The 14,901-nt window shown below is 37.0% G+C and overlaps 1 protein-coding gene and 1 non-coding gene across 3 annotated transcripts in view; one reads left to right on the top strand and one right to left on the bottom strand.

Moving 5' to 3' along the window:
* Positions 1–1,263: 1,263 nt before the first annotated feature.
* Positions 1,264–14,901, bottom strand: part of Adk (adenosine kinase) — a 491,572-nt gene continuing 477,934 nt past the window's right edge. For both annotated transcript variants that reach the window (XM_027931411.3, XM_027931412.3), the window contains exon 11: positions 1,264–2,115. In XM_027931411.3, the coding sequence (XP_027787212.1) occupies positions 1,991–2,115 (125 nt within the window). In that variant the 3' untranslated portion in view covers positions 1,264–1,990. The remainder of the gene's footprint in view (positions 2,116–14,901) is intronic.
* On the top strand, positions 11,306–11,378 carry Trnav-aac (transfer RNA valine (anticodon AAC)). The gene has a single exon. It is a non-coding gene; the product is annotated as a tRNA-Val (tRNA).

Consider the following 14,901-nt stretch of genomic DNA (forward strand, 5'->3'; position numbering starts at 1 on the left):
TTTTCTAGGGTTCACTGGATTTCTAGATATACAATCGTGTTGTCTGCAAATGAAAACAATGTCGATTCTCCAATCAGGCTACACATGTGCCTGATTATCTAGCATTTTCCAATTCTCTTGATCCACTGCTTTTTGGCTTCCATCATCTATTTATTTATTAATTTTTCCCCATGGCACAGATGGAACCCAGGGCCTTGACCATGCTAGGCAAGTGTTCTACCACTGAGCTACAGCCCTGGCCCATGGCTTCCCTCATTTCTATTGAGAAGTCAGCTGTTAATCTTCTTGTGGATACCCTGCATGTGATGAGTTGCTTCTCTTTTGCTACTCAACATTTTTTACCTTTTTTTTTTAGTACTGTTGATTGATGCTGGAGAGACCCTCTACCACTGAATCATACCCCTAGTTCTTTTAAATTTAATTATCATTAATATTTTTTGTTACTAGGTATTGAACACAAGGGTGCTTTACCACTGAGTTACATCCCCAGCTCTTTTAAACATTTTTTTATTTTGAGACAAGATCTTGCTAAATTGCTTAGGGCCTTGCTAAGTGGCTGAGGCTGGCCTTGAACTTGTAATCCTCCTGCCTCAGCTTTCCGAGTTGCTGGGGTTATACATGTGTGTCACTGCATCTGGCTTTTCCTTTGTGTTTTTGACATGCTGTGCTTCAAAGTGGATCTCTGAGTTTATCAAATTTGGAATTTGTTGATCCTTATTGGATGTGTATATTAATGTTTATCAACAAAATTGGGAAGTTTTCAGCCATTATTTTATCAACTATTCTTTTTGCTCCTTTTTCTTCTCTTCTTTCCTAGTACTTCAAATTCCTGTGATTAGCATGCTATTGATGCTTGATGGAGTCCCTTGAGTCTTTCAGGCTCTATTCATTTGTATCCATTCTTATCTGTTCTTCAGATTGGATAATTTCAATTAACATGTCTTCAAGTTTGCTGGTCATTTCTTCTGCTTATTCAATACTATTATCTTTCTTTCTGTTTTTCTTTGAGGTACTGGGGATTGAACCCAGGGGTGCTGTATCGCTTAGCATTATACCCAGCTCTTTTTATTTTGAGACAGGGTCTCGCTACATTGCCCAGGTTGGCCTCATACTTTCATCCTTCTGTCTCAGCCTCCCAGATAGCTGGGATTACAAGCATGCACCCTGTGTCTGGCTCAATACCATTATTTTCCTACATATTATATACTTTCTTTCTGACCATATCAACAAATGAGATCTCACTTCAGGGCTACTACTAAGTAATAATTTTTCTTCCTTAATTTTATTGAGCATAGGGCAAAGACAGAAAAAAAATTCCTATATGACAAGTTTTTATTTGTATCAAATTACAGAGTACCATAAGTAAGCATAAGGTCATACTTTGAATATTGTAATACAACTTAAAATTTGGCAATTTATTCAGTTATCCAAAGTTCATTATACGTTTGAGTACACACTGAAGAGACATTTTAAATAATTTGGCAAGATAAATATTTCTGTACCTTATCTGACCATTTATCATGTATATATGTGGTACATTTATCTGTGTATGTGCCACTTACACAATCCTAAATTAAATATGTTTATATAAAAAGCTAAAGATTGATGTGTTAGGATTAATTTCTTTTAAAAAATCTATTATATTAAATTGTATCTGCATTCAAAGCAGAAATGGATCAATTTACTGCACACACATGAATTTACAAAGTAATTGAACATGAAATAAAAATTTCTACTGAAATGTTATATTCCAATTGAACTGACATTTAAGAGGCATTAACAAACTAAGGAAATAAACAGTTTTTTTTTTTTTTTCAGGTTGTTGAGAGACTAAATATTCTGCAAGCATTACTGTGCCCTCTAAATTAAGAATGAATGTTATTATAGTAGGAAAGATAGCAGATAATTTTCTTCTTTATTAATGTGGGAATTCTCAGGAAGCAATCAGGGCAGTGTCTGTACTCCTGGGCCTAGGTTATCTGCTCTTCCATCAGTGGAAATCTGGCTTCTCAGGAAAGGTGCAGCCGGTTCGCCTAATTATGACATTTGCTGCATAGTGGCCGGCACGGATGCATTCAGTCAGAGGTTTATCACAGACCAGCTGAGACAGAAAACCTATAACACAGACAAAAAGGAGGAATATGAGTATTACATAACAGCATCAGAAATGTCAGTGGGTCAGAACAAGTACGGTGTGAGCACTAGACCTCACTTCAGCCTTGGAAGTAAGTCATAGGCCTCCAAGGATTAGAGATCTCTCCCTAAACATATTATCTTCCCCTAATATTTCTCCTGAAGAACTCAAGTTGGGGGCACGACAGCTTGCCATCAAATCAATCTGGTCTTTCTAAGCTAAAACTACCATACTTTTCTTTACTTTGGGATTAAAAGGTTTAAAAAAATTAGTAGCTAGGGGCTGTAGCTCAGTGGCAAGAACAATTGCCTACCACATGTGAAGCACTGGGTTCGATTCTCAGCACCACATAAAAATAAACAAATAAAATAAAGGCATTCTGTTCATCTACAACTACAAAAAAAAATTTTTTTTTTAAATTAGTGGCTAAATAGTGTTACATGGGGTCTTTATCACTGATAATTGAGTAGCTCTCTCCCCTTTCCTCTGTATAGTTGTTATTATTAGTCTACTATTGGTATTTGGAGAAAATTCTATTATCTGGATATCTTTCCAAATATGGTTCTGAGATGAAAAGTTATGAAGTAACTTATATCTCCCTTTCATTCCCAGAAATAGCAGTGAAATAAATTCTGTAGTCAAGCACTAAGGACCAGCTTGACATTAAATTACAATAAAGTAGAAAATAGCATTGAGGACTCTGCTTCTGATCAAGATGGAATAAAGGAACCAGATTTACTCTTTCTCCAGAAATGACAAAGAAATATTTAAAAAAAAGTTGTTCAAATACTGGACATCAGCCACAGAGGATTCATGAAAGAGGAGTCCAAACAAGGTAAAATGTTTGGTCCCCAGTGCAGCAAGGTTCAGAGGTGGTTGTTTAGGAAATAATTGGATCATGAAGACTCTGATCTCATCCACTGATGAGGTAAATTCTTCCAATGAGTAGCTGAATGAACTACTGGGAGGTGGGATCTAGGATGTAAGTCACTGGGGCATATATGCCCTGGAACGGTTTATCTTGTCCTGGTCCCTTTTTTCTCTCGATACCTGCTTCTTGGCTGCCATAAACTGAGAAATTTTCCTCTGCTGTGTGACAAAATAAATCTCTCCTCCTCTCTCCCTCTCTTTTTTTTTTTTTTTTTTTTTTTGTGGTGCTGGGGATCAAACTGAAGGCCTTGTACATGTGAGGCAAGCACTCTACCAACTGAGTTATGTCCACAGCCCGCTAAGTCCTTCTTGTCAGGTATTTTGGTCATACCAACCAAAAGATGAGTAACAAAACTGCCTAGAATTACTAGGCCAAAACATAAGGAGGGACGACCTAGGCAGATCCCGACAGATGTGGAACTGGGAGTGCAACTAGGCCCACATGGACAAATCTCTAGGCAGATTGATGAGGGAGAGGAAAAACACACATACCAGTTTTAGGGATGACACAGGTACAATACAGAGTCTATATTTATTAACAGGATAAATAGGAAACATAATTAACAACTTAAGCCCCAAAAGTTGAGAAGTCAGGTGAACAGGACAAATTTCTTGAAAGATACAAACAATCAAAACTAATTTATATAACTTGAATAGTCCTGTATCTATGAAATATATTCATTGTATAGTAAAAAGCATCCTATAAAGAAAATTTCAGGGCTGGGGATGTGGCTTAAGTGGTAGCGTGCTTGCCTGGCATGCGTGCGGCCCGGGTTCAATCCTCAGGACCACATACAAACAAAGATGTTGTGTCCGCCGAAAACAAAAAAAAAATATTAAAATTCTCTCTCTCTCTCCCTGTTTTTTTTTTAAAAGAAAATTTCAGGTCCAGAGGATATTGCTGAATTCTACTCAACATTTAAGAAAAATAATGCCAATGATACACAAACTCTTTAGAAAACTGTGTGTGTGTGTGTGTGTGTGTGTGTGTGTGTGTTTGGTGGTGGAGAGGAAGGAAAGAAATACTACCCAGTTCATTTTTTAAGGCCATCATTACTCTAGTACCCAAATCAGAAAACTATAGACCAATACTCCTTATGAATATAGTTACAAACATTCTACAGAAAATTTTAGAAAATCAAATATAACAATATTTTAAAAATTTAGCAAATCATGATAAGTAGAGGTTATTTTAGGAATGCAAGGTTGGTTTAATATTTAAAAATCAACATAATTTATCAGATTAAATAAGAAGTCCTTAGAAGGTCATCTTAATAGAAGCAGAAAAAGCATTTGACAACTTCCAACATCTATTTCTAATAAAAACTTTGGGCAAAACACAAACAGAAGGGAATATCCTCATCCTGATAAAAAGCACTTATGAAAACTTAACTGTTAATCTCTCTCTCTCTCTCTTTTATTTTTATTTTTGACAGGGGGATGGTTATGGGCATTGAACCCTGGCATGCTTTACCACTGAGCCACAATGCCAGTCCTTTTTATTTTTTAGTTTAAGACAGGGTCTCACTAAATTGCTGAGACTGCCCTTGAACTTGCAATCTTCCTGCTTCAGTCTGCTGAATTGCTGAGATTACAGGTGTGTACCACTGTGTGGTAATATATTTCTTAGTAAATGATGGAATATTTCCCCATTAAGAACACTACTTAAAGCTGAAGAAGGAGGATCACAAGTTCCAGGTCAGTCTAAGCAGCTTAACAAGCCCCTGTCTCAAAATTAAAAAGGGCTGAACATGTAGCTCAGTGGTGGAGTGCCTCTGGAATCAATATCTAGTATTGAAAGAAAAACAAAACAAAACAAAACATTAAGAACAGAAGTAAAACTGTCACTGTTTGCAGATGTCATGATTGTTTATGCCTATGGTTCTCCAAAGTGGGAGATTTTGACCCTGAGGAGATATTTGGCCACGTCTGGAGACATTTTAGTTGTTATAGCTAGATTAGGAGGTGTTATGTCTATCTAGGCCAGGGATAATACCAAACATCCTACATTGTCAATAATGTCAATGACGAGAAACCCTAGTTTGAAAATCCTATGGAACCTAAAAACAAACAAACAAACAAAAAAAACCTTAGAACTACTGCGTGAATTTAGTAAAATTGCAGGATATAAAATCTGTATATAAAAATCAATTGAAGGGCTGGGGATGTGGCTCAAGCGGTAGTGCGTTCGCCTGGCATGCGTGCCGCCCCGGGTTCGATCCCCAGCACCACATACAAAACAAAGATGTTGTGTCCGCCGATAACTAAAAAATGAGTATTAAAAAAAATTCTCTCTCCCTCTTTCTTAAAAAAAAAAATCAATTGAATATCTATGTTGGTAATATATGTATGCATATATATGTGTTGTAATTACATATACTAGCAATGAACAATTTGAAATTCATGTTAATTACTGTTTTCCCACAGCATCAAATTTGCCTGATAAAGTCATACAAGACCTGCACACTGAAAATAACAAAACAGTTCTAAGGACAATAAAAAAAAAAAAAGAACCTAAATAAATGGACAGATATAAAGTGCTCATAGGTCAGAAGATTCAATATCTTTATCAGGTCTGAAGAAATTTTTATTGATCCAATGTGAGATACCAATCAAAATTCTAGCAGGCTTTTTCTTTTCTTTTCCTTTTTTTGTGGTGCTGAGCATTGAAGCCAGGGGCACCTTTCCACTGTACTACATTTCCAGCCCTTTTTATTTTTCACTTTTAGACAGGGTCTCCCTAAATTGCCATGGCTGCCCTTAAACCTGCAATCCTCTTGCCTCAGTCTCCAGAGTTGCTGGTTCTATAGCCATGTACTGCCATACCCAGCTAGTAGGTTGTCTTACAGGAATTAATAAGCTGCTTATAAAATTTATATGAAAATTCAAAGGACTTAAATTAGTCAAAACAGAACTTAGAAAATGAAGAACAAAATCAGAAGACTTACATTACGTGTTTTCAAAACTATGATAATCAAGACACTACAATATTTGCATAAAGGTAGACATATAGATTAATAGAATGAACAGAGCACAGAAATAAACCTACTTCTATAAGACTGATTGCTTTTTTTCTTTTCTTTTTGTACTGACGGGCATTTTATCACTGAGCAACATTTCCAACCCTTTTAATTTTCTATTTTTAGACAGGGTCTTACTAAATTGCTGAGGGTCTTGCTAAGTTGCTGAAGCTGGCTTATGAACTTGGAATCCTCCTGCCTCAGCCTCCCATGTCATTGGGAATAAGGCATGTGCCATGGTGCGTGACAAAACCAATTCCTTTTTGACAACAGTGCCAAAGCAACTTAATGAGGAAAGGAAACTTAATGAGGAAAGAATAGTCTTTTAAATAAATTACATAAGACTGCCATATGTGAAAAAAGAAAACCACTTCAACTTTTACCTATGACATTTATAAAAATTCTGTTGGAATGAATCATAGGCTTAAATTGTGAGAGATAAACCTATGAGACATTGAGAGAAATACATCAAAGAAAAGCTTAGCTTCTTTTCTTTTCTTGTATTAGTGATTGAATTCAGGGGCACTTTACCACTTAGTTACAACTCCAGCCTTTCTGATTTTTTATTTTGAGACAGAGTTTCATTAAGTTGTTGAGCCAGGCCTCAAACTTCAGATCCTTCTGATTCAGTCTCCTGAATCTTTGGGATTATAGGCATGTACCTTGGGTTTTCTAAAGATAACTTAGTAAGTTATAGAAAGTGTAAATTTTTATAGAGGACATAGCAATTTGGACTTCCTCAAAAGCAAACAATTTTGCACCTTAGTAACAAGAAACAACTCAATTAAAAAAAATGGGCCAAAATATTGAACAGATGCTAAATAATCATGTGATGTTCAACATCATTATTCATTAAAAAATGCACATTAAAATTACAATTAGATACCACCACATAACCATTAGAATGGGTAAAATTAAAAAGACTAACTAGGTTCAGCTATTTACCAGCTACTTGGGGAGTGGTCTCAAAAAAAGTCTGGAAATGTATCTTAGTGGTAGGGTGCTTGCCCAGCATGTCTGAGGCCCTGGATTTGATCCACAGCACTGTAAAACAAAACTAAAGAAGGGCTGATCATACCAAGTGCTGGAAAGGGTGTGGGATGGGTTGGAACTCTCATACACTTGTTGTGGGAATGTAAAATGTTAAGACCAGTTTGGAAAGCTATTTGTCAGTTCTTAAAAAGTTAATCATAGCTACCATATGACCAGTCAATCTATTTCTAGGTATTTACCCAAGGTAAATGAAAGCACATATCTACAAAAAGACTTGTAAATGAATATTCCCAGATGCTTTTTATTTGTAATAACCCCCAAATGGAAATAATTCAAATGGATGAGAAGGGGCAGGAAGGCAGGATTATAAAAGGTTAGGGGCATAGTGGATATGCCCATAGTGATGGTTTCATGGGAATATACATGTCAACATTTATAAAATTGTACATTTTAAATATGGGTAGTTTATTGTATGCCAATTATACTGTAATGAAACTTAAAAAAAATTAAAAAGTGTAGTTACAAATAAGATAGGTCAAGAACAGAAAAATCTGGGCTTCTTTCCCCTTAGGGGAAACTTGAGCTGCTGCAGCAGTGCTTAAATACTCAGAAGAACAGATGATAATGAGAAACTGTTCTGTGGCCAGACTTCTCGGCCTTCCCTTAGGCCCTGGGCAGCCTGGGGGGTGAAGGTTAATTGAGAAGAGAAGCTGTGGTATAATGACCTGTGGAGAGCACTGCAAGAGATTTATGTTGTTCCTCTTCTACCATTCTGACCACACAGACTTTTCCCAGTTAGATTTGGGGAATGCTCTGTATTTGATAAAATAAATATTTCCAATTAAAGAATAAAATTAATTTGGTTAACAGAGTGACGTATTTTGAAGACATGTGCTTACATTATGTGTGAGATCACTCTCTCTAGAGGTTTAGCAAGAGTATTTTTATCATTGAGTTTTCAGGTAATAGTCAAAGGTCAATATTAACTTTCTGCCAAACTGTGAGACTAAAATGCTCAGCCCACACAGTGAATGGAGCTGACGCCAAATTCAGAGTCAGATCAGCTTACAATGGAAACACGTCTATTAGAGGCCTTATAAGCAACATCTGTTTTCCTCATTCCTCCTGCTCTGGTCTTTGTGAGAAAAAGAAAAGCTTATGTTTATGGAATATTTTTGTGAAGGATAAGTACCAGCATCATCTTTCTAAGTGAAGGGTGGGCTGATGAATGAAATGAGGTACTCCACAGAGTCAGTTGCTTTAACAAGTGGAAAACCGGAATATTGAAGAAAGCTAAGACTTCGCCCCAGGTGAATATCACCTTTCTAATAATCTATTTTTAAAAACCAACTAAGATGAACTAAAGATAAAACATGACCAACTATAAGTAGAACCTTCAAAAAGTAGCTGATACGAATCTAAAAAGTTGTTTAAAGTTATTTAAACAAAAGGGAACTTGTAATGAAAAAACTGTAGGGAATCTTTTATAATATGAATAAGCAAACATCTCCAAGATACTTCACTGAGTAAAACATATGCAACATACTATTTACTATTTTAACAGTTTTTAAAAGTACAACTCAGTAGTCTTAAGAGCATTTAAAATGCTGTGCAACTATCACCTGCACCTATTTTCAGGACTTTTTCATCACCTTCACAGAAATTCAGTACCCATTACACAATAAACTCCCCCTTCCTCTTCACCTCAGTCCCTGGGAACTGCGGTTTTACTTTCTGTCTCTGAGAATTTGCCTGTTCTAGGTAACTCAAATAAGAGATCATACAATACCTGTCATTTAATGTCTAGCTTTTTTCATTTAGCCCAATATTTCTAATATAATTTATTAAAAAATAATTTATTAGTTGTTGATAGACCTTTATTTATTTATATGTGGTGCTGAGAATCGAACCCAGTGCCTCAACATGCTAGACAAAAGCTCTACCACTGTGCTACAACCCCAGCCCTCCAATATAATTTTAAGTTTAGATTTTTAATTATTAGCCTACCCAAAGTGCATTTAAAAAATTTTAATAAAGTATTTATTTTTTAGTTGTAGTTGGATATAATATCTTTCCTTTATCTATTTATTTTTATGTGGTGCTGAGGATTGAACCCAGGGCCTCGCACGTGCTAGGCAAGTGCTCTACCTCTGAGCCACAATCCCAGCCCCAAAGTGCATTTAAAAAAAAATATATATATTTGTTAAGAATCTTGCCAGGCATGATGATGCATACCTGTAATTCTAGTAGCTTGGGAGGCTGAGGCAGAAAAATCCTGAGTCCAAAGACAGCCTCAGCAAAAGTGAGGTGCTATGAGGTGCTAAGCAACTCAGTAAGCCCCTGTCTCTAAATAAAATATAAAATAGGGCTGGGGGATGTGGCTCAGTGATTGAGTGCCCCTGAATTCAATCCCTGGTACCCCACCCCCCAAATAAAGAATCTTAAATTCAGACAAAATAAATAAAAATAAAATTAGTATATTATACTATGTATACTATATTATGGAATAAAAATAAAAAAGCACCTTCATAGCCTTCACTCAGATGTGCTTAAGTTTTGCTCCATTTGCATGTGTTCTCTTATGAATTTTTCCTCAACTATTTGAGAGTGAGCTGCATTAACATGGCTTTTTATCTCAAAATTCTTTGATGTGCTCTTCTGAGAATGGGATATAATCTTATATAGCCACAGTCTAGTTATCAACTTCAGTAATCTATTGTTCATATTCTAACTTTGTCAATTACCCAATAATGTCCTTTATAGTATTTTCTCATTGGAAAAATGAAACCTGGTTTAGAATTTAGCTCTATGTCCTTTTAGTCTTCTTTAATGTGGAACATTTCCTCAGTCTTTCTTTGACCTATGTGACATGGACGTTTTTGAAGAATAGTCATTTCCTACCCCCTTTTTAATAACGTCATTCTAATTTTGAGTTTGTCTGATATTTATGCATTATTAGCTAGATTACTGCATACATTATTTTGTGTCCTTCTCAGGACATGATACTGAGAGGCACATTATTCCATCTGCTGTTCACTGGTGTAATTAATTTGACCACCTGATCAAGATGCTGTTCTATTTCTCCATTATATGTATATATTTTTTTTCCCTTTGCATCTAACAAACAGTTTATGACTCTGTTCCTCATCTAAAGTGTCCATTCCTGTTTTCTCTGATGAGTGGATGCTAATCCATAATGGGGCAGGGGCATGGGATGAGTAAAGGAACTTTGGATTGGCCAAAGAGGATGGAGGAGAGGAAGGGGGCATGGGGATAGGAAAGATTGGTGGACTGAAATGGGCATCATTATCCTAGGTACATGTATGATTGCACAAATGATGTGACCCTACTTTGTAGGTGTGACCCTACAACCAGAGAAATGAAAAAATGTGTTCCATTTGTGTACAATGAATCAAAAAGCATTTTGTTGTCATGTATAGCATAACTGATTAGAACAAATAAAATAAATAAACAAACAAACAAATAAATAAAGTGTCTATTCCTGGGGCAGCGCTCATGCCATGTGCAAGGCTCAATCCCTAGCACTACACATGACACAAGTCCTCATCTCAGCTGTAGATTTAATATCTTATTTATTTATTTATTTATTTTTTGGGTGATACCAGGAATAGAACTCAGGGCCTTGTTCAAGTTGGGCAAGTACTCTACCACTGAGCTATATCCCTAGCCCTTTTTGAGACAGGGTCTCTTTAAGTTGCCCAAGATAAACTTGGGATACTCCTCCCTCACCCTCTTGAGTAACTGGAATTACAGGTGTGCACCACCATGCCCAATTCCTGATTCCATTCAAGATTCTTAACTGAAGCAACTCAAATTGTGATGATTTTCCCATTCCAGCACATCATTTGCATTTACCAAAGTTAGCCCTTGGCATTTTACTGTAAGCAAGAAATTATCCTTTTGTTCCATCTATTATTTTAAGAATCTATTTATTGTAAGTAAAGATGCAGGGCTGGGGATAAAACTCATTGGTAGAGTGTTTTCCTAGTATGAACTAGGCCCTGGGTTTGACCCCCAGCCCTGCATTAACAAATACACACAGGGGCTGGGGCTGTGGCTCAGTGGTAGAGCGTTTGCCTGGCATGTGTGAGGCTCTGGGTTCGATTCTCTAACTGTATAAATAAATAAATAAATAAATAAATAAATAAATAAAATAAGGTCTGCCAACAACTAAAAAAATATTTTAAAAAATACACACAGTTGGGGCTGGGGTTGTGGCTCAGTGGTAGAGCGCTCGCCTAACATGTGCGAGGTCCTGGGTTCAATCCTCAGCACCACATATAAATAGAGGTATTGTGTGCAACTACAACTAAAAAATAAATAAATATTTTAAAGAAATACACAGAGTTTTTTTTTTTCCTACAATAAGTTTCATTTCAGTATGTTTATTATGGACAATTTCTTAACAAGTAATTTAAAATAAAATATCTTTATTAATATTAAATGCATTAAAACCTAAACATCATGACCAAGCTAAATACATAATTAGGTATGTGCCTCTATGTTGTACAGATTTTTTTAAAGTATTTTATTTTTTTAGTTGTAGTTGGACACAATCCCTTTATTTTATTTATTTTATATGTGGTGCTGAGGATTGAAACCAGGGCCTTGCACGTGCTAGTGAGTACTCTACTGCCGAGCCACAGTCCAGCCCCTCATGTACAGATTTTTAAAAAATAGTGGTTTGTAATTCTTCACAGCCCCTGAGTACTAAAAATGTTCCACTTTTTGCTAATGGGAGTCCCTTGTACCCTTGGACCTGCCTATATTTTTGGGCATTTCCTTATTATCTGGTATAATGTTCTGGGCTCAGGTATACTCTGGAATCGGCCTTTTCTCCAAGGATATCTGTTTCCTTTTAGCAAGGAATGGGATTAGAGAATAAGATCTAGGTGGCAACTGGGCTTTTAGTGCTACACTATGCTAGCAAACAGACCTAGGAAGCATGCATACAGGTATACACTTAAACCCATAAATATGTGTGCATACATATGTGTATACTGACAAATTTTGCAAATTGAGTTGACACCAATTCTTATCTCCACAGGTCTCTTCCCCCACCCTTTTCCCTATTCCAGGTATATTCTTTCTTCTACAGTCAGAACCCTAGCTCCCAAGAATATCAACCCATTTATTTACTCAATTTTGTAATACATGTGAAATAGCTTCAGAATCATTTTGTTTCTAGGCCAGGAGCACTGGTGTATTCCTATAACTCTAGCTATTGGGAGGCTGAGGCAGGAGGGTCATGAGTTCGAGGCCCACCTGGACAATTTGCCACAGTCTGGCTGGGCACAATTCAGGAGCCACTTGTCAAAAGAAACGAACTTTATTTTTAGAACCACAAACTGCACCACACAGCTCCTCAGGAAAAACCCTCAGAGCCCAACTGCCACCACCGACTTCTCACAAGCCTCTCCACCTCCCCCACTCCTTCTGCTCTTGAGGCCAATTGGCTGGGTCGTGTGGGCAGAGCCAAAAAAAGTCCCCCAATGAGCAGCTTCCTAGTCTGAAAGGGCGGGGAAACAGCCCAATGAGCATCACCAGAGGAGCCAATCAGCTGGAAGTTGCTGGGGGCGCTGTCAGCCAATCATCAGCTGGCAGCTGGAAGTTTGCTGGGGCCCCTTCAGCTGTGGCTCTCAACAGCAATTTATGGAGATGCTGTTTCAAAATAATGTAAAAAAGGGCCAGGTGGAATGGTGGACCTCTCTTGGGTTAAATTGCTAGTAGTGCTCCCCTCTCCTGCCCTAATCATTTCATCCCTAACTATAAAAAACTCAAACCTACTAAAAAGGATTCAGGACTGGTTTGCTTTTCTCCCACGTAGTCAGATACTATGTTCAGTATGTTACTTAAAGTAATTCTCTTTTTTACCCCCTTTTGGGGGGCTTATTCTACTTAAAAGATTGGAAAAAAAGTTAAGCTCACCTGTTAATAGTTTGTTTTCAGTATTATCTTTTCCTTTTTGAGTTTTTAGTTCTTTTAAAAATAAGTAGAACATTAACATGTTTCTAAAAATAAAAGTTCTATAAAAGATATATGTGGGGAGATGTCACTCTTTTACCCTGTGCTCTCCTGTCTGTGAGTAACCAACTTCACTGTCTCCTGATTTTTTTCTCCTGAAGTCCTCTGGTAAAGGGAAGCACAAATATTTCTGCTTACCAACAATCACAGGAGGAGGTACCACACTATACAGACTCTTTTGAACTTTGATTTTTTCATTTAAAAATATCTCCTGGAAATCATTTCACATCAATCCATAGAGATCTTTTTTTTTTCTTTCTTTTTTTTTTTTGGTACTGGGGATTGAACTCAGGGGCACTCATCCACCGAGCCACATCACTGGCCCTGTTTTGTATTTTATTTAGAGACAGGGTCACACTGAGTTGCTAAGCACCTCATTGTTGCTGAGGCTGGCTTTGAACTTGCGATCCTCCTACTCAGCCTCCAGAGCTGCTGGGATTATAGGCAGGTGCCACCGCACCCAGTGAGATCTTTTCCTTTTTCATTTAGCTGTGCTAGGGATTCAACTCAGGGCCTCACATATTCTAGGCTAAATGCTCTAGGACTGAGCTACCTCCTTGACTCCTCCTTTCTTTTTCCCAGCTGCATAGTATTTCAGTATGTGGAGACACTGTTTATTCAATCAATTTCCTATGTGTGGAGATTTATACAGTCTCTAATGTTTTGTAATTATAAGTAGTGTCACCATTTGATTATATCTTTGTGTGTTGTTAGGGGTGTTCTTGGACAGATTTCCAGAGGAAGAATTACCAGGTGGAAGTGTGTGTGCGCGCGTGCGCGCACGTGTGTATGTGTTTGTTAGATATTGCCAAATTCCCTTTCATAGAGGTTGAATCATTTTGTATTTCCACTAGTAATGCATTAGTGCCTATTTCCCCACAACCTTACCAACAGAATGAATTGTCCAGCTTCTGAACTTTTGTCAGTCTCGGGTTAGAAATAATAGTTCAATATAATTTTAATTTGTGTTTCTGACTATGAGTGAGATGGAATATCTTTTTATATGTTTGAAGAACAAATTTTTCTGGGAATTGTTTTTAAATTTTGCCCCTCCCTCTATTTAAAAAAATTCTTTACATTTTAAGGTATTATTCAAAAAATGTATTTTTCAGAAAAAAATACCAACAATAATAGGGTATTAACCTTTACAAAAACTGTGTTAGCAAGTAAACAAAGTGTTTATTCATGTTTGAATCACTGAAACATTGCCTCAGGCTCAAAGTGTACTTGATAAACATTATAGCAGATAAACATGGCTAGAAGAATTAAAATTTTTAAAAAGCAGTTTGCTCTTTTTAAGTAAAGATTTTGGACTTACCAAAAATCCAAGAAGCAAAATCTCAAATAACTGACTTGGTATGCGTGTTCAATATGAAAATCTCTTATGAGCTCTTTTTACTAGTGCCATTGCCTGTGTCTTATCAGTAAGTCACTTGAAAATGTAGGGCAAGGATCTGAATGTATGCTTTTCACGTAGCCAAGAGACCAGGAATTGGAGGAATTACACAAGGAACACGTTATCCCCATAGGTCTACTTTGGCTCCTCCTCTCCTCTGATCCTTTTAAAGATGGGCTCATCCCAGGGCCTCTCAGGCTTTTTCCAGCTTTAGGCTGGTTATGGATGGTAGGTTCTCTAGCCATTGAGGCTTAAGGTGAGTGAGAGCTTCTTGCTGATACTGAATTTGGTTCCTAGGGTTACTACTGGCAGGCTCTGAATCTTGGGATATAATCTTTCCAAATAAACCTTTGTTCATTAACAGTGGATACAGCACACTGTCT

This window comes from Marmota flaviventris, chromosome 4 (genome assembly GCF_047511675.1).
Source record: "Marmota flaviventris isolate mMarFla1 chromosome 4, mMarFla1.hap1, whole genome shotgun sequence".
Lineage (NCBI taxonomy): Eukaryota > Metazoa > Chordata > Mammalia > Rodentia > Sciuridae > Marmota > Marmota flaviventris.